Below are 19,733 nucleotides of genomic sequence, written 5' to 3' on the forward strand. Positions count from 1 at the left end.
AACATTGAAAAAACAAATCTACATATCAAAACAATATCTCATATGATCTCCTTGTAGAATAACTACTCTAAAGAAATTGAATTTATGCATCAAAAAAGACTGGAAATGGATATGCAGATATGTTATCTAAGTCTGCTTCACAAAGTACTATTCATAGTTCATATATCATTAATGTCCATCCTATTTTTTTGTCCACCATTTCTTAAACATCTTGAAATAACTGATGCTAATTAATAATAAACTTTTGCTGGAAAAAAAATCAAATTTGTCTTATTATCACTTAAATATTTTATTAATATGGTCTAAGAAGCTTTTAAGTGATATCATAGTTTAATTTATTAGTTTTTTTGTTACTTTTTAGAGGTTTTTGTATTTAAGATTTTTTTTCATATTAAACTTCTATTTCTTTCACAGAATTGATATATATATATATATATATATATATATATATATATATATATATATATCATAAAAATTACCATCAAATCAGTTTTACTTATTTATTATTTTGTTTGAACGAAAATACACTTTTTAAATAATTTAATTTAAAATAAAATTATATATTAATTTGCTGTATTTTAACAATTTCATTGATTTAATTAATTTGCTTTGGTGGATAACTTAAAAAGTTTTCATATGAATCTGGGAAAGCAAGCTTATGTTGCTATATTATATTTATTTTGTGTATATAGAATCTATATATAATGTTAGTTTAATAAAGAAAGAACATTATTTTTTTTGTAACTTCAAAAAGATACATTATTACAATTTGAAATGAATCAAAATTGAATAAAATGGTAATTAAATATTTGTAAATCTAATTGTTTAGTTGGATTCTCATGAAAAAAAAATCGATTGGTTAAACAAATGTTTTAAAAAAATTTGTGGTATTTTTTGTCTATAAATTATAAAATTTATTGAATTAATATATTTAATTATTGCATCCTTAAATAATATTTTATTAAGACATTAGAAAAATATGTTTTGAGTTGTTTTGTCAAATTGTACAAAAATCTATGCTTTTTCATATTTGTAACTTCAAAAAGATACATTATGACAATTTGAAATTAATCAAAATTGAATAAAATGGTAATTAAATATTTGTAAATCTAATTATTTTTTTTATCTTGTTTAGTTGAATTCTCATGAAAAAAATCGATAGGTTAAACAAATGTTTCAAAATTTGTTGTGTTATTGTTTTGTCTATAAATTACAAAATTTATTGAATTAATATATTTAATTATTACACCCTTAAATAATATTTTATTAAGACATTAGAGAAGTATATTTAAATTGTTTCCTATGTTTTTTCATATTTGTCACGAAAATTTATATGTTAAACTTACTTTTACAAAATTCTTAACTTTGTCACGAAAACAAAAATCTATGCTTTTTCATATTTGTCAACGTTCTCACACTTTCTAAGAATATATTAGCTTAGTCACTTACTTATTTTTTTTTTTACAAAACAAAGTATCGGAGTCTTGAAAGTTGAATTTATATTATTGTAAATGTACATAAGAGTTTGTGATTATATACTTAGTGGTTCTTGTATATGTGTCCAAGAATGTTTCAATGGCTTAGTGGTAACTGTCCTATATATATATCATACTAACCCGGGTTCGATTCTCACCTTCGCATTGTTTTTTTTATTTTTTACGAAAAGTAAATGAGATGACATGGCAATTTCGGGTTCTCTGATTGGTTGATTTTTCTATCCTATGTGGACACCCTCTCCATGGCTTATATCCCCCTTTTAGTATAGTATAGATTATATAAAAGCTTGGTTCTTCAAAGTTGCTAATTAACATGATCGTGACATGTGTCAATTAATTTATTAATATTATGACATGTGTCAAAAATATGTTACAATTTTCTTTTACTAGGAGTTAAAAAAGATTTAGAAAAAGAAATTTATTATAACATTTTTTTTGGAGACTAGAAAAGGTAAATTACAAAAACTAACTATAAAATAAGTGATATTCCTTTTTAAAAACCTAAGAAAATAAAAATGTTAAAGGACTCTTATTATTTTCGTATAAATAGCTAAGTTTCCTTTTTAACAAATAAATGTATGCTAAAAAATATACACCAAAATAAATATTATTTTCACATCTGTATTTAGGTTTAAGCTTCTTCATATTATTTTTACACAAAAGAGCATTGACAAGAAAAATAATATCTGAGTATTTTCTTTTAATTTCTGTAAACAGCTCAATTTTTTATCATCTTTATTACATCTTATGATGCTAACACAATTTTTTTAAAATTATGATGTTTTTGTCGTACATAAGTATGTGTGAATATGAAAAATATATATGTTTGTATGTATAAGACACAATATATAATTGACTAGACATAATTTTTTTGTTTAAAATATATTAGTTGTATAAAAATCATAAACAAAAACGAATTATAGTTGGAATTTTTTTTTTAAATTAAAAGTAACTTATTTCTTTAAAATAATTAAATTTTCTTTTTAATAGATAATTTTGTGTTAAAAAATTATAACCAAAAATAATTTCAAATATTTCACCCGATATGATTGTGAAATTTGTAAAAAAAAATTGTGTATGTATTAATAAAAAATTATCATTATGTAAAAATAACTTTTTTTCGTAAAATCCTAAATAAAAGAAATTTAAAAAATAACTTTTTCCTCTTTTAATCTTAACCAAATAAAGATTGTTTCCTTTCAAATTCTGACCAAATAGAATTGTTAAAGTAATTTTTACTTTTAAAATTTAATGATAAATATGATACTGAAAATATTTAATCAAAAATATTAGTAATATTGGGAAAATGAATTTTGAAAATAGCAACTTTTTAAAATAGTTAATATTTGTTGGAAATAGTTATTTGATAGTATTTTTATTTTTGAACTCCTAGAAAAAAAAATTATAAAAGATTATATAATTTTAATTTTCTTTTCTAACACCCTAAAACGGTAAAAAAATATTTGATAGTTCTTTAACTTAAAAAAAGAAAATCCTAAACAAAAGAGATTTGTATCATATTTTTTAATTCCTAACCAAAAGAAAATTGTAAGAAGTTATTTGATAGTATATTTAAAAAAAAATTTGATGATGAACATGATACTAAAAATTATTTAATTAAAAAAGAAGTGTAAAAATAGTATTGATATGAGCTGTAAAAATCATAATTTTTAAAATTATTTAATAGTAACTAGAAATAATTATTTGATAGCAATAAGATTTTTCTGAAATTCTAAACATAAGATAATTGTAAAAGTTTATATGATAATACTTTTCCTTTTCTAAAATCGTAAACAAAAATATAAAAAAGGTTTTGATAATTTTTCTTTTTTTAATTGTAAATAAAAACGATATTTTTAAAATATAATTTTTTCCCTTTTTAAAAAATCTCAACAAAAGTAAACATACATATTTAATAGTATGTAAAAAAAAAAGAATTTGATGACAAGTATGATGCTAAAGCTATTAAATTAACAAAAATCAAAACTTAGGATGTTGTCGTGATTGATATTTATGTGTTTGGTTATACGAAAATCAAACACATGTTTGATATATTTATTCTCATGTTTGCTCATAAAAATTGATTATTATTACTGTCACCGTACATATGTTTAGTCAAAAACAAATCAAGCTTCATCGTTATCTTATTACACTTTGTATTTTTACTATGTAGTAGTTTATAATTTATTTTAATTAAAATGTTATTATGAAAATATATCATTAATAAATAATGAATCCAGAAAATTATATAATATCAAATAAGTTTAATAAAACATTAAATTAGTACATAAAAAAGTGTATAATGTTGTCATTGCTTCTTGACCTTATTTAACTTCCAAATACCTTTTTATTTCATTATAATTATTATTTTGGGCTGGATCCGTTTTAAATTTTTACGTTTGAATTTTTTTTCTACCTCTAACAAATATTAACTGAAACTTATGTGTGAAAATAATCTTAATTATAAAATAAAGTTCACATAACATATGCAAAACAATTTTAAAACAATAATAAAATGATTTTTTAATATTTTTTATTAAATTAAAAAATCAAATAAAGCCAGTTGCAACTCACAGGCCAAATCTAGTTCTTTATATAGTAGATAACCAATGAGAATTAAGGTAGATTTGACTATATCGTGAGATGATTTTTTTCTCTTAATTTTAAAAGTTTTCTTTTCTTAACCTAGAGTAGGAGAAACTTTTGACTCAGAGATGGATATTCGGATGCCAGAGATTGACTTTATTCCCTAGAGTATATATGCTAGTGGACTTATATACTTAGATCACCGGAGAAGAAGGAGGCAAATCATTTTTCTCGAGAAAACTAGAAAAGCGTTGGAGAATCGGGCACAAGGTGCAATGGGGCGTGTAATGGCGGAGCCTCCACCACCGAATCTCATGGTGAAAGCGAGAGACGTTCTTGCGACTCCAAGCCACCAAGGTTTAGAGAGCGTCGTCACCCATCTCTTCTTTATGGGTCAAGAAACCACCGAATATCAAACGGCGAATGCCCTCTTCAACTACCTCACCCTTTACTTCGCCAACTGCTTAACCCTAAAGCTTCTACACATGTACCGATCCTCTTCCATCGGCGTCCACAGATCTCACTTGATCTATCTCCTCTTCGAAACCCTCCAAGACTACAAGAACCGCAGATTCGAACTATCTCTCGTCGCTCTCAACGAGATCAAACCCCTTTTGGTTTCTTGCTTGAGGATGCAAGAACCCGAGATCATAAACCTCAGGCGGATCGTGTCTTTCATCGCTCACGATGTTATGATACTCGACAACGGCGGTTGGGACGAGCTCAGCGAATGTATCTACGAGATATCGTGTCACGACCCTCTAAAGGCTTTGCACGTCTTCGTGGACTTGCCTCCAGTGTACGAGAGGTTCGTACACAATTGCGGAGGGATGGTTGTGGAGAAGGCAGAGAAGGTGCTGCTTGTTCCTTACCATGACCGAGTCGATGATTGGAGTTTAGGTTTGCAAGCTGTTGTGAAACTTGGGATTCAAGTCTTGGATTCTGAAATGAAAGTCGATATGGTGAAGCGTCTTCTTGCTCTTCTTGTCAAGGCAGCGAGGGATCTTGTGGCGAAGGGTATGGAAGAGTTTCTGGTACGAGGGCTTGCGGATCTCGAGAGGTTCTTGGAACGAGAGAAGAGGTTGTATAATTACAATAAGGATCAATGTGAATTTGTGTCTTGTTTCTTGTTCAAGATCAAAGACTTGGGACCACTAACCAATGAGGCTACGGAGAGGATCCATCGTATGGTTAAGTCTACACCATCACGAGTTCATGGAGCATGTTCTGAAGGTGAATGGTTTGATCGTTTGAACAACTTACCGCCTCTTGAGATATTAAGAATCTTTGCGTCTACTGATGTTGAAGAGAGGTTCAGAGATATGGCAATCAGACGGCTCAACGTGTTACTCTCTGATTACGTTTCAAGGGAAGAAGAGTCAACGGACGCTTCACTGTTGAGAGAACTTCAGCCACTGCTCATCTCTTGCCTTTGGGAAAAAGAAGGAATCACTGAGAGCATGTTCAGAGTCCTTGGTGAGGTTGTCTACCACGTTGCGTTTGAGATGATGACCTCCCATGTTGAGTTATGGGATGATCTCGGCTACTATATTACATCACACATCGAAACAGATTTTCAGAGAGCGGTTTATGTCTTCCAGTGCTTAACAATGTGGCTTCATGAGGAATTTATTGATCCTATAGTGGAGCATCTGCTCCCAGAGATAAACAAAAGGCTAAACCCACCGAGTGATGTTTTGGTAGATAGCAGTTGTTGCTGGGTCTTGGCATTTTTGGGTGCCTTTTGTGCCATCAGTCAATTGGTAGCGATGAAAGATTATGCTGAAACTGTGATGGAGATGGCAGATAAGATGGTAGATTCAGTGAGAGAGCTTGTGGAAAGAAAATTGGAAGTTGGGTTTGTGAGGAGAGCTTTCAGAGATTTTGAAATCATTGTGAAGAAGCAAATGGAATGGTTTCGTATGAACGAATACAAGTTGACCAAGTCTCTGCTTCTTAGACTCTACGTAATCAAAGGCATGACAATGGACAGCAAGATGGTGTTGTGGAGAATCAACGTGTTTGTGGAAAGAGGAATGGCTGATCATCTGGCCGCTTAACGGTTGTATAATCTGATGGTTAGTCTGATATTGTATATACGTTAGTGCCAATCCTTCTTTCATACAGTTAGAGATTCTCTTGAGTGTTTCCTCTTTGGTTATGTTCCCCTCAATGTGTTTTGTCTCTGTTTGATCATGTCTCGAGAGGTACAGATACACTGTACAAATATACCTAATGTCTCGAGCTCAACAATCATTCTTTCATTCAATAAAAAACTTACCTCTTGAGGGCTTTTGTCTCTGTATAACAATCATTCCAAAGTTTATTTTGCCTTGGTTTAATCAAAAGTCAGTTACAAACTTGTTTATTTTGTAAGCTCCTTTGAGCTTGTTAAAAAAAAGAGATTTTGATACGCCCTGCAATAAAAAAAAGTAAAGCGTCGATCAACTTTGGGTTTATATTAGTATTTTATTATGGATTAATAATTTTTATTAATGCAGTATCAATTTGTAAAGCGAGATTCTGATCTAAGATCTGAACTTAAATATTTGGGATTCGATGTCTACAATTTAAAGTGTATAAATACAATATATTTTATTACAAATTAATAATTTTTATAATGCAGTATGTTATAAGTTAGTAGTAAAATATAAATAAATTTAAAAACTAATATAGCTTACTAGAAATTTTGATTTTTTCAGAAAATAAGTTTGGTAGGATAAGACCCATTTTGTAGTGGTCTAAATATGTGCTTATTTGATAAAATAACCTGCAAAAATTTGTAACTGTAAGAAATAAATCTTAAACTCCTTCACCATATACAAACAGAATAATATAAACATTGAATAATGTGTAACGTTTTAGCAATTTATATATATATATATATATATATCTAATTTTTAATATTCTAACTTAAACAATTTTTATTTTATATATTAACTTTCATTCCCAACTTGTTTCACCATATAATGAAATAATACAAATATTGATTAATTTTTAATATATTTATAAATTTAAAATGTATAAATATAATTTTAGGAGAATCTACCAAAAACCGCTTAAATAATGATTTAAATTGTAAAAGTAGATCATATATTCAATCAAATAAAAACTGACCTTTTTAGGTGGTAAATTACTATTTAATTCTTATGACCAAACATAAAATCAGAAAATTATTTTACGATTTTGTCATTCGAAAGTCTACACGTAACAAAAGAATTCTATATATATGTAGATCCCCTAGAAAGTCTATTATGTAGACTTATTTTGTAGTCTACATCATAATTTGATCTAATAATTTAATTTTAAAAATGTATAAATATAATGTTTTTGAAATTTTCAATTAATCATCAATATAAAGGTTAATATGAAGTATATAAATTAATATTAGGAGAATCTACCCAAAACAGCTTAAATAATGATTTGAATTGTAAAAGTAGATCACATATTCAATCAAATCAAAACTGACCTAAAGAAGTGGTAAAATTACTATTTAATTCTTGTGACCAAACAAAAAATCAGAAAATTATTTTACGATTTTGTCATTCGAAACTCTATATGTAACAAAAGAATTCTACATATATGTAGATCCCCTAAAAAGTCTATTATGTAGATTTATTATGTAGTCTACATCATAATTTGATCTAATAATGTAATTTTTAAAATGTATAAAAATAATGTTTGTAAAATTTTTAATTAATCATCAATATAAAAGTTAATATGAAGTATATAAATTAATATTTTATATAGTTAAACAATTTAAAAGAGTATATATTGATTTGGTAACCATGTATTGGACAATGCTTATGGTTTATTAATAAAAGGTTCATGTAAGCTCTTTTAGAGTTAGATTCTTAGGGTTAGATTATAGATTTAGAAAAAAATTTATTCATTGACCTAAATTTTTTTTAGAGTTAGATTCTTAAGGTTTAGATTTATAGATGTTAGACATATTAATGCCGAGTAGTTAATATTACATATTTCTGTATTTGATACAATGATTAATTGAGACCTTTTTGTTATCAAGTATACATTTAGGGTTTGGAGTTTGTGGTTTAAGGTGTTGTAGATGTATAATGGAGTCTACTCATTTTAAGGGTATAGTAGACGTCTTTTGTAATCTACTAGGATTCTGAGTACAAAAAATAGTTTTAAATTAAATTATTTTTCTTATGAAATTTTTTAAATCATAAGTTAAAATTATTAGAAGAATAAAGAACAAAATAATTATAAATTAATTTTTATAATAAAGATAATAAAATCATAGTAGACTAATTTCTAAGTCTACCAAACCAGACACAATTTGAGATTACAAAAACGAAATAATTTTGATTTATTTTATTTTTTGTATGAATAAACTAAAATGATAATCATCACGCTTATATTCAAAAATTGTAAAATCATATTAAAATTATTAAAAAACCTAGAATAAAAAATAATAATAAAATTATAATAGTAGACTTCCAAAAAAATCTACTTAGTAGACTTATAATAAAGTCTACTGAGTAGATTTACAATAAAAAATACTCCAAATTTTTAATTTTAGTAGACTTCCAAAAATAGTTTACAGTGTCGTAAATTTAACCTAGCTAGAAATTTTGTCTCCTTATATAAATGAAATTTACATAATCTCTCTCTAAAATGGCTGCACAAGTTTCTAAAACTCTCTCATTATTATCTTTTTTTGTAGGTATTATCATTCATGGTTTTCATCTTTTTCTTTAAAAATGTAAGTTTTAGATCTATAGATTTTAAATATGTACGTTTACGTTTATATTCAAATAAAGTTATATATTCAAACTATATGCATTCAATTTGCTATTATTTTATCTCATCACTCATAAACGTCAAGCTATAGACTATAAACAAGCGCTAAATGGGAGGCAGCCCATTACTAGGTATTTTACTTACGGTTTTATTTATTTTTTCCGATTTATTTGATTTCAGATCCAAGGAAGAAAAGTTTGTAACGAGCATTGTCTGACACCCTTTACCATATCTTGGTTGATACTGTGCGTACAAGAGCATCGCCCGACACCACTCTATTATCGATCGATACTCTTATCAGAAACAAGTTACCCGATTCCTTGTTACATTCTATTTACTTATGATTTATTTTCTTCTTTGATCTTAGGCTGAATAAACTGGGGACAATGTTGTTTAAGTCTTGGAGAAGTGTTACTAATATTGAGTTTTGTTTTTGATTTTTGCTTTTTGAGTCGAATAGTAATTCATTATTCTTAACAATAGGTCGTGGAGAATTCTTGGTTCATCATACTATACCAAATCGAAGCAAACTCCTTTTCCTTTGCTTTTTTGGAAGAAAGGGAGGATCTGGACAAAATCGATGAAATGGAAGAAATCCGAGTGAATGGAAAAAATGTTTTATTGAGTCAAGAAAGAGACTATGATAAGTTTTTCGATTTTAGTAGTATTTTACCATCTCTAGCACCATCTAAGATTTACTGATTGCAGAGTGTAATAGATGAAGACACCGCAGTGGATTACCTACCACTAACACTCACACCTGCTAAGAATGCTTAGAGAAACCAAAGCTGACTTCCAACCTTAATCTACAACAGCAGCTTGTTTTGGGGCTTGGTATACACTGAATCGGATTCCTCCTACAAGTCTGGAAGGTAAAAATCTGTGCTTTTCTATTTTCCCTCTCTTTCCCCTTTTGATTTTTAAGGAATTTGAACAGGATTTGGTGGCAACAACCATTAAAACTTGATTCATAAAAAATCTAGTATGAGATAACGGTCAAAAAGAAGTGAACAGAAATTGGTGGCTACAACCATTAGAGTTTGATTCATGAAAGCATGTCTATTTATTCCAGTCAATTAAACAAATAAAATGATACCCTGCAAAGGAGGGAGACATTGACTGAGAGAGGTGAGAAGAGAGAGAGAGAAGAAAGGGATTAGATATGACTGCATGTTGATCAAGATACTTGTCTGAGTAAGAGTCCATGTGTCATATGATCGATATTTCCAAGATTTAGCCTAAACATCTATATTTATGCAGAAATGAGGTCAGTAGAGCGGTATGTGGAGCTATTAGTGGAATTGTTTGGTGTATGAAATGGTTGCTAAGCTAGTGTGCAGTCATTGAAAATCACTTTTGAGGTCAGTGATCGTTCAGTTCCATTTATATTATTTGCGGAGATACTTGGTAGTACTTCTATAAATTGTTTTGCGTTTCCGACGTTTTCAAACCTTTTCCAGAGATACTTGATAGTACTTCTATAAATTGTTCTATGTTTTCCTTGAAGACAAGCAAAATGATAAGTCAGAGAGAGTTGATATACTATGGATTTGACCACTTTTTATGCCATAGTATATATCTTATTTAGAGTCTTTATGTTATGTTTGGTCTATTCTAGTATATTTATAGGTCTAGGTACATTATGGACATTATGGAGCTGAAATGGAGCCAAACCCGTAGCTGAGCAAATGAAGAGGCGACAAAGCTGATATCCAGTGGAAGTGTCGGTCGACACACATCCTTGGTGTCGATTGACACATGTGTGTCGACCGACACCCGATGCGAGGAGTTTTGCGGGCCGAAATCAAGATTTGAGCCCAGAAGTTCACATATTTACAAGAATGCTCCTGGCGAGTTTTAACCTAGAATATATAAAATTATAAATTGTGTCATTGTTTGGGCATAAAGACACACAAAAATACAGAGTAGATTTTATAGCTTTAAGGTTTTGGAGAAAAGATTCAAGAACTCCTTCAGAGTATTGTATTGGAACTCCAGTTTTCTATCTCTATCTTATTTCGCAATTCATTCAGTTTATCTTTATGTCTTATTATGTCTGAGTAGTTACCTTGTTACACTTAGGGTTTATATGGTTATGAAGAATTATTAATATTAGAACTGCTAGGGTGATAAATTGACATCCTGAGTTAGAACTTACTGTTTGTATTCTAGAGTAGCTAACTAGAATCATGATTTAGGAGTTGACAACTACGAGAGTAGGCTCATATCTGATAGTAATTCTGTTGAGCTAGGTTGTTAGGCGCACGCGAGGGCTGGTCTAAACATCTAGTGAACATAACCGATCAAAGCTTAAAGCTTGTCGGAAGAGTATGGATCGACACCCTTTAATTAGGTGCATCGATCGATACCGATTCCGTGTGACACGCGAGAGCGTAGACATAGAATTCCAACACATAGACTCGCATTGAGAGCTAGACAATCTTATATTAGTATTCGAGTTCTAGGATTGATTATCACATGCACTTATCAACTATATCATAATTTATATTACCTTACCTGAAAATCTAGCTTCCGTTTTATTTGTGCAAACACATCTCATCTATCCTATTTACTGATCAGATGAATAGTAAAATCAAATTAATTTGTACAATTTAACTAGATTTATGACTGAATATAAATAAATATGTTAAAATAACTTTGTGACTACATAAGATATTAATAAAATAAATATGTTTAATGGCAAAATTGTAATGATTTATATTCTACTGTTAAAATGTAGTAATTTCATTTTTGTAATTACTATTTTAGAGTTAACCATAGGTATAAACATCAAACTAGTGATAAAATAAAATTAGAGTTAATCTAATAGCAAACTAATAAATAAAAACTAAACTAACTTTTTTCTATTAAATTTAATAGGGTATGAAAGATGATGTTTGTCCACAAAACCACAGAGAGAGACTATTAACAAACATGTATGGAATATTTTGCACAACAGATGGGTGTTCAAGAAATCACAAGGCAGTGATTAGGTGTTTGGATGAGGACTACCACATAGGCAGATTATTCGGGGCATAAGCGTTAAAGAATCATTGATTTATTTTATATGTATTTTAAATTTATACGAGATATTTAGTTTTTGGGTCTAATTATAACATTATTTTGATGAATTATCAAAATTAAATATACAAAATAATTAAACAGATTTGTGAATTTTTACTAACATTATTAATTAATTTAACATATTTATACTACTTTAGATCAACTTAACCCATTTTAAAAGTGTTTTAAATTGGATTTAAAATAAATCTTTTCTGTTAAAGAGGAATTTGCCACCTAGGCGCTGCCCAGGGCAATTTAGTTATAAGTGATTTAAATTGAATAAGATTTAGATGAAATTATATCAAAATCTCTCTTCAATAGATGATAGACTTTCTCTATTTAAAAAAAAGGTAAGATATCTTTAAATACTGTACCAAAATAGTTGTAAATATATAGTCAAGCAGATATAGTCAAATACTTCAAAAATTAGTGATTATATTTCTATAATTTATCACCTTATAATTGTATATAAAGCTTTTTACTAGACTCCAACTTTGTTAGATCTATCTACAATATCAACATAGACAAATATTAAAAACAAAATGGCCAAGGCAGCTTCTTCACTTGCTCTCCCCATAATCTTCCTTGTTTTGTTTTCCTTTGGTACACATTTTGTTAAGATTTATTCATAAAAGTTGTATTTAATAACATTTTCACAATAAATTACTTTATAGTGCTGGTCTCTTCATAAGTATACCCCATATTTTGTTGTTGATTGTGTTAGTAGCCTTCAGTATACTTTTTTTGTTGTAACACATAGCCTTCTGTATTCATTGATCTTTATAACTGATCCATACTAATATTATTTAAAATTAACTATTATTTTCTATAATTTTTAGATTCAGCTCACTATTCATTGCCATGTACAACATATATTGATTTAAGTATTATTAAGCTTTTTGTTATCTAGATTTAATAGTTCTTTTCTTATATAGGTGAACAGAATATGGGATCTATATGGTGCGACAAATTTATTGGACCATGCGTTAAATTTCCAGATTGTGATCAATCTTGCAGAGATAAACTTGGACCAGATTCAAATGGCTTTTGCGACATAAAAGCCAAAAATTATTGTCATTGCAAATATGATTGTTGGAACGGTAAAACTCATGTGTGAACTAGAATGCTATGAAATGTCAACTGTTTCCAATGTATAAGTAAAAATCAAGGAACAAAATAATGTCAAATCATATTGGATATGGTTTTTGTATTATTTCTAAAGCATTACCCATAATATATGGTATCAATTTGGCATGAGTGTTTGGGGTCACATTCAGATTCGGTACCATACGTATAATATAAGGCTAATTCAACTTTTTTAGTTGTTGTCTGAGGTTTGGTTTCTAACATATATGTTTTAAGTCAGATTGTAACAGTACAAGTAACACAGACTCATAACAACGATATATATGGTTGTTAGAATGAAAATTAAATCATTGTACGAACGTACATTTCATCGTAATTACATCATAAATTATATGACGAAAAATATTCGTAGTTGTTTCATCGTAACATAATTCCTTACGCTGTATATAAGATTGTAAAAGGGTCATCATATATCGTCATTGTTACATAGTCGTAATATAGATGTTAATGAGTGTCAAACTTTAGGACCAATTAACATCGACAGTCTTAGTAAATTTACGACCAATTAACATTGAATATGCAAAATGTAATAAAAAAAAATGAGAATCATTTTTTTTTCAAAAAATTAATAAATTATGAAATTAAAATTAAAAATGTATTACATAAAATATTATAACACCAGAAATATGTTACAAACCAAAAATAAAATATTTTAATTTAATATCTAACGGCTAAGGTCGTAAAAAAAACGTTGAACTATGGTTATCGGTCCGGCTCCATTTTCATATGCTCCTCTGCAGTAGGTTCCTGGTGGATGGATTGACGCACAGTGTCCCACGCACACTGAGTCTTTGACATCGAACATCCCCTCCATGGCCCTCAACCGAGCTTGAGTGTCTTCTTAGTCATCTCGGAGCGTTGCTATGATGGTCTTGGCCTCCGTCAGATCCACACGGATCTGAGAAGCTTTTTACCTTGCAGCGTAGGCTGATGTCTCCTCGGGACATCGTTAACCAAACCAATACCAATCATCCGTCTCCTTTTCTTTGGGAAAACCTTCAATTGAGTTTTAAAATTTAATTAGAAAATAGTAAAAATTTAAATGTATGTACGTAACTGAAGAAAGCAATTATTACCTATTCAAATATTTTGTCCATATCTTGCGTGAACAGCTGGACAGGTGTGCCATCCGGAGTTTGTTGCGTCAACTGTGTCAGACGCTCTTCATTCTTCACCACAACATCATTGTGGATCTTTTCTGATCTACGATCCACAAATGTCCCATTCTGGTGCTGGTGTGTCTCCTTGAAAAGTCAGGAAAGAGATGGTGGTTCTCCTTCCCGAGCGGTCTAAAAATATAACAAATCAGACTTGAATTAAAATGAAATTCATTAATAATAATAATAATAAAATAAAAGAGATAAGAAAATCAATACTTACAGTCTGTAGGGCCATTCCAGCATGTGGAATATGTCCAGATTGTGGACAATAGGTAAATTTTCCTCGGGATCAGGCATCATCTGGGCCACCGAGCCCAAAGCGGCCATTCTAATCGTGCAAGGAGCAGCCCAATATGCCTTCAGGCCAGTCCAAACGCAATCGCTGATATATATGGGTTTTTCATTTTCTACTATGTCCAACCACTTCTCCTTCCAGTCGGCGATGTTGTTTTTCAGGCAAAACTTTGCATTTACCGTTGAACGCCTTCTACATTCCTTCTTTGACGCCAAAAGACCAATAGTATCTTTGCTGCAAAAAAGATTCATTAAAATACAAATAAAGAAATTTGAAAGACAATTTAAATATATATATTACCAAAAAGACTTGAACCAAGGCGTCCGAACGTACTCCGCTAAGAGACCAATTTGGATGCACTTCGTGAAAGTTCCCTTTAATGGTATCCAAAACTATACAGCCGATGACATTGTTCGTCGCGAACCTGTAATAAATGAAGTAAAAACTTTAAAAGTAATTGTTTTAAAACTTACCAATAAGTGTTAGACGGTCGATCGGGGTCAATGAAGAGGAGGAGGAGGAGGAACTCTGGAGTGGATGCAGTACATGAACTAGAAACGCCTAATGGATCCCCAGCACCGATAAATGTATCCTCATATGTGGTATGTTCCAGTTTTCCTTCCTACTAACCTTCTGTCAAAAAAACAAAAAAATTTAAATTATTGATATGGAACAATTGTAATCTATAAAAAAATAATTATATTCATAAACTTGTTAAATTTATAAACTAATAATATTTGTAATCCAATTTTATTCTTAAACTAATTCATACCTAAGCTAATTCAATTCCCAAACTAATTTCATACCTAACTAACCTCCTAAACTAAATGAAAAAATACCTTAGAGAGAGAGAGAGAGATAGAGAGAGAGAGAGAGAGAGAGAGAGAGAGAGAGAGAGAGGAGGTTTTGAGACAAATGAGCAACCACAATGGGATCGATGGGCTCGGGTTTATATAGGGATTTTGGATTCGTCTCAATGTAGTCATAATGTTACGAAGAAATAAGGATGATTTGCGTTTGTTGTTACAACGAATTAGGGACGGCCCGTGTTTTTGTGCAACGACGAATTAGGGTCGACCCGTGTTTTCTTATTACGAGGAATTAGGGACGAACCATGTATTTTAGCGACTAAGTTACAACAAATATAGTTTATACCCTAAATCAGAACTCTAAACCCCTAAACCCTGATTATATAAGTTATATGTATACTTCTTTAACCCCTAAACCTTTAGTACAACATTGCATTTCATTTTGTGACATTGAATTTAATTTCTAACATAGATTTATTACATAATTAGAAATATAATGAAAACATAGAGTTGATACAGTACAATGAAACATAGAATTGTTACATGATTAAACAATATAACACAATGAAATTCACCATTAGAACCATCACTCAGGTCATCAGTCCAATCATCACTTTCTTCAAATTTATCTTCATTGCCTTCGTCTGTCATATCATCTGGAAGATCTTCATATTCACGGTTTTGATCAACAAGTAAGATTTTATCTTTAGGTTGTTCATGTATTTCCACATCATTTACAGAATCTATTTGTAATGTCGCTTTTCACCACCAATTATTCATGCTCGAGGTGTAACTTTTATAGCGAATAACCAAGATATTCTAGATTATCTGATCCAAATATATGGAATAAAATAAACTTGTTATGCTTGAGATGCCAATATTAAGGGTTCAAATTTGTTGTACCTTCGTGCAAAATTGATATCCACAACTCCAAACTTATTATACCGAATAGCCCTATTGACGACATGGTCGAATCAGTCACATTTGAAGAAGCCACATTTCACCTTCATAAAACCGGAGAATTCCAATTTAATAATCTCTTACAAGACCCCGTACAATTTTGTTTCACCTTTCACACATATTCCATTGTTGATTGTTTCCAGAGACTTCCATACTCGTAAGCATGAAAATTAAAACCTCGTGTAAAATACATAGGTGTTGTGGTGACCATAGAAATCGGGACGTGAATCAATTTGTGAAACCATAGAGTATATATTGCGTCATCATAATCTACCTATAATGAAAATAAGAACACATATTTGCCTTTCAAAACACTTCATCTCCTCGCAATTTAGGAGTACATATGTGTGGGAATTGTGACAGTTTTCTTGACTCAACCACCAAACTTCTTTCAGTTTGCCACTTAGACGTCTAATCTGGCAGAAAATGTTTGGAACACCGTCTACAGCATATATCGGCATAACATCACTATCATCATATCTTCTTAGAGCCCTTTCGTGTCCGAACTTGTGAGCCAAAGTAGACGAAGTGAAGTGAGATGTTTTCTCTGTCAAACTCTCAACAACTTTTGAACCTTCCACCCTTGCAAGATTGTTTGTTTTCCTTTTAAATATTTCATGGAGCGTTCATTCGGAAACATCAACCCGTAGTGAACAGGTTCATGAAGCAATGCCTCATGCGAGAGGTGGACAACTAGATCTTCCATGACGTTAAGAATGACGGAGGGAAAATATTCTCCAAATTAAGATCGGGATATTCTCATCAAGTTGTCTGATAACATCTTTAGTTAAGGTATGTGTGCTAAAATCCCTGAAAAAAAACTCCAATGCTTGCAAATATTGTATAAGAATTAACTACATATATGTATTTGTATAAAAATAATTCATTAAATTCAGTCACTTCTAAAAATTAAATCATTACCTGCAAGTGCTTCATGAACATTTTTGGGAAGCAACTCCGCCAATGCAAATTGTAATCCGCGTTCATTTCGTTGGCGGAAACGATCCAATCCATCCGGGGCTTCGGCCAAAAACAAATTCGACTTGATTCATAGATAGAATCAATGATAAATAAACAAAAGATATAGGGTTGACTGTCTAAAACCCCCTGTAGACATAAGAACCCTATCTATTCCCCCCTAAAGTACTCAGCTCTTGATTAACCCACCTGAACATATGATTTCTCTTCACATCTCCCCCTAATCTTTTTAATCCTTCTCGGATCCCCCTCTCTGATCGAATTTTAACTGAATTGTCAATTCTTCCACACTACCGGATTAATCAAGTTAAAAGAGATTAATGGAGTTAACCAATATAGTTCTAATATTGAACTTTTAGAATATTGCACTAGAGGTTATGTACAATGTGAACATGTGAATTCTTCATGTTAGTTTGAAATTAAACTCGATAATACAAATCGCTGTAACATACGTGTAATTTAAATAAAGTAAAAATGTTTGCCGGAAAAAAAAATATTAATACATAATTTCAAAACAAACCAAGCAAAGAAAACTGAGAAAAGATGAGTTTTTTAGTTTTACTAAACTGTTAGTTTAATAGATGTATGTATTAAAAAACCGCCGATGATTTAAATCTCTTCTGAGTCACATTCTCCTAAGTAACTGCAACTTCCAAAATGCAATTTTTCAGTCTTTGCTCCAAAGAGTTCAGCAGTTGCCTGGTAATCAGCTTCCTCCACTAGCCTAAGATCAGAAGAATAATACGAACCATTAGAAACTGACAGTAGTAGAATGAAGAAACTGATGCAGAAGCAAATATAGGAGTGAAAAGTTTCCAATATTACACCTCTGTATGCGAAGTTTCTCAGCAAAAGGATCTAAAGGTTCTTCCTTTGAAGCTTCAACAGTTTTAGCCTTCTTCTCCACACCCTTTGCTGCTGCTGCTTTCTTTGGAGCCTTCTCAGTAGCAGGCTTTACTACAGGTGCCTACGAATAAAAAAAATTTAAAAAATTGTTTACCAGTAATTTCAACCAAATTATGCAAACAAAACAAATAATGTAAAAGTAAAGTATACATGAGGAACAGGCTCATCATCCACCTCCCAGGAGTCCTTGATATCATTCTCATCCACATCCTCGTCATCCCAGTTACTCTTGAGTACAAATTTTGCAGGAAGTGGTTGAAAATCCTCAGCCTCTGAGTTCAAAAACAAAAATGAGAACTCCTAACATATGAATATATAACTTAAATATACAGCAAGTACTAATCTTTTACAAAACCAAAAGTAATAAAAACAATGGTTAATGTATAAATCTTACCCCAATCATCCATCTTTGTTGCCAATTATCTAGAAACAAAGTATCTGCTGTTCTGAAGTACCCAACTGAAAACCTGCACAAGCAGACAAAAAGGCTCTCGAAGTTGAGATTTTAAAGCAAAAGAGAGAGTAATGTTAGCCAAATTAATGATAGATTACACAAAACTTTTAGGATGAATGAACACACCCAATCTAACAGTGAAACAACTACTACTAATTAAGCTATATGAATCGTAAACATAAAAGGTTAAATCACAGGATTGAGAAGAAATAACATTGGCATGCCCAGCACGAACACAATTCGAGATAATAAATTTTGACATTAATCAAATTGAGAACCCGAGGGAGGGAGGCGGAAGAGAAGTTACCTGAAACTCTAGAGGGTAGAGAAGAGAAATCGCCACGAAGAAAACAAAAGAAGAAGATGAAAGTTCAATTAAGGAGAGAAGTCTTTTGGTGGATTTATAGGGTTTTCTCTGTCTCTCAAGAGAGAGTTTCCATAACATGCTCGTTTAATTTTTTTAGGAAATGTTATTTTAAGGAAAGCGTTAGACCAAAAGTCCAATAACAGAAATTATTCCATTTATTCTGTGATTTTAATTATCAAATTGAATTCTCTTTTTTTTTTGTTGGTTGAAGTGAATGAAGAGAAACAAAAAAAAAAGTAAATTAAGTATAGCCATTAAAATTTTATTCAGTTAATCCATTACTTTTTCTAACTGTTTTGATATATTTTTCAGTTTTTCATATTCCAATGATCATAATTCCTATGTACATGTAATTTGACGATGTTTTAACATAAAATATGTACTGTTGAAAAAAAAATCTAGCATATATCAAAAATTAGGTGTTTCTCTGCATAATGTGCACAAAATAAAAGTTAAAATTTAAATATATTTAAAATATTTTTGTATTGATTTTAAATTTATTATTTTCTACCAATATTTAAATTTACAATACTTTAAAAAAAACTGCATAAATTTTTGAAAAATTATTTAAATAATAAAAATTATATAATTATAAAAAAAGAATTAAATAATATTTCGAAAACTGTAAATTTTCTACAATTTACACTGCTATTTCTACAATTATATTTCTATTTCAAACCAAAGAATTTCTAGAAAACTTTCAGACTACTGTTTTTCGACTTTAAATTCATACTTTTTTGTATGTG

General features: G+C 30.2%; 2 protein-coding genes and 1 long non-coding RNA gene across 5 annotated transcripts; 1 reads left to right on the forward strand and 2 right to left on the reverse strand.

Moving 5' to 3' along the window:
• Nucleotides 1-2,998: 2,998 nt before the first annotated feature.
• Nucleotides 2,999-13,125, forward strand: LOC103863714. Its single transcript, XM_033289991.1, has 2 exons — nucleotides 2,999-12,515; nucleotides 12,848-13,125. The coding sequence occupies exon 1, from the start codon at nucleotides 4,358-4,360 to the stop codon at nucleotides 6,140-6,142; it is 1,785 nt and encodes a 594-aa protein (XP_033145882.1). The 5' UTR covers nucleotides 2,999-4,357; the 3' UTR covers nucleotides 6,143-12,515; nucleotides 12,848-13,125.
• Nucleotides 12,663-17,369, reverse strand: LOC103863716. The gene is made up of 2 exons (XR_004457426.1): nucleotides 14,135-17,369; nucleotides 12,663-14,054 (listed from the first exon to the last, which is right to left on the reverse strand). It is a non-coding gene; the product is annotated as an uncharacterized LOC103863716 (long non-coding RNA).
• Nucleotides 17,370-17,668: 299 nt separating this feature from the next.
• On the reverse strand, nucleotides 17,669-19,608 carry LOC103863717 (eukaryotic translation initiation factor 3 subunit J). Of its 3 annotated transcripts, none has more exons than XM_009141470.3 (5): nucleotides 18,928-19,608; nucleotides 18,561-18,633; nucleotides 18,317-18,438; nucleotides 18,088-18,227; nucleotides 17,669-17,984 (listed from the first exon to the last, which is right to left on the reverse strand). In XM_009141470.3, exons 2-5 carry the CDS (start codon nucleotides 18,571-18,573, stop codon nucleotides 17,870-17,872), a joined length of 390 nt encoding a protein of 129 aa, XP_009139718.1. In that variant the 5' UTR covers nucleotides 18,574-18,633; nucleotides 18,928-19,608; the 3' UTR covers nucleotides 17,669-17,869. The 3 variants fall into 3 exon arrangements, with proteins under 3 accessions (XP_009139718.1, XP_009139719.1, XP_033145883.1); XM_009141471.3 differs by having other exon boundaries at nucleotides 17,670-17,984; nucleotides 18,341-18,438; XM_033289992.1 differs by having other exon boundaries at nucleotides 17,670-17,984; nucleotides 18,320-18,438.
• Between the last annotated feature and the right edge of the window lie 125 nt (nucleotides 19,609-19,733).

The sequence above is a fragment of the Brassica rapa genome, chromosome A04, assembly GCF_000309985.2.
Source record: "Brassica rapa cultivar Chiifu-401-42 chromosome A04, CAAS_Brap_v3.01, whole genome shotgun sequence".
NCBI lineage: Eukaryota > Viridiplantae > Streptophyta > Magnoliopsida > Brassicales > Brassicaceae > Brassica > Brassica rapa.

What these genes read in the sequence shown, in the direction of transcription:
- LOC103863714 (XM_033289991.1), top strand. Translation starts at nt 4,358, where the DNA reads ATGGGGCGTGTAATGGCGGAGCCTCCACCACCGAATCTCATGGTGAAA.
- LOC103863717 (XM_009141470.3), bottom strand. An exon ending in ATGATGAGCCTGTTCCTCAT is followed by an intron (nt 18,228 to 18,316) that starts GTATACTTTACT and finishes TTTTATTCGTAG; the next exon opens with GCACCTGTAGTAAAGCCTGC. An exon ending in GAGAAACTTCGCATACAGAG is followed by an intron (nt 17,985 to 18,087) that starts GTGTAATATTGG and finishes TTCTGATCTTAG; the next exon opens with GCTAGTGGAGGAAGCTGATT.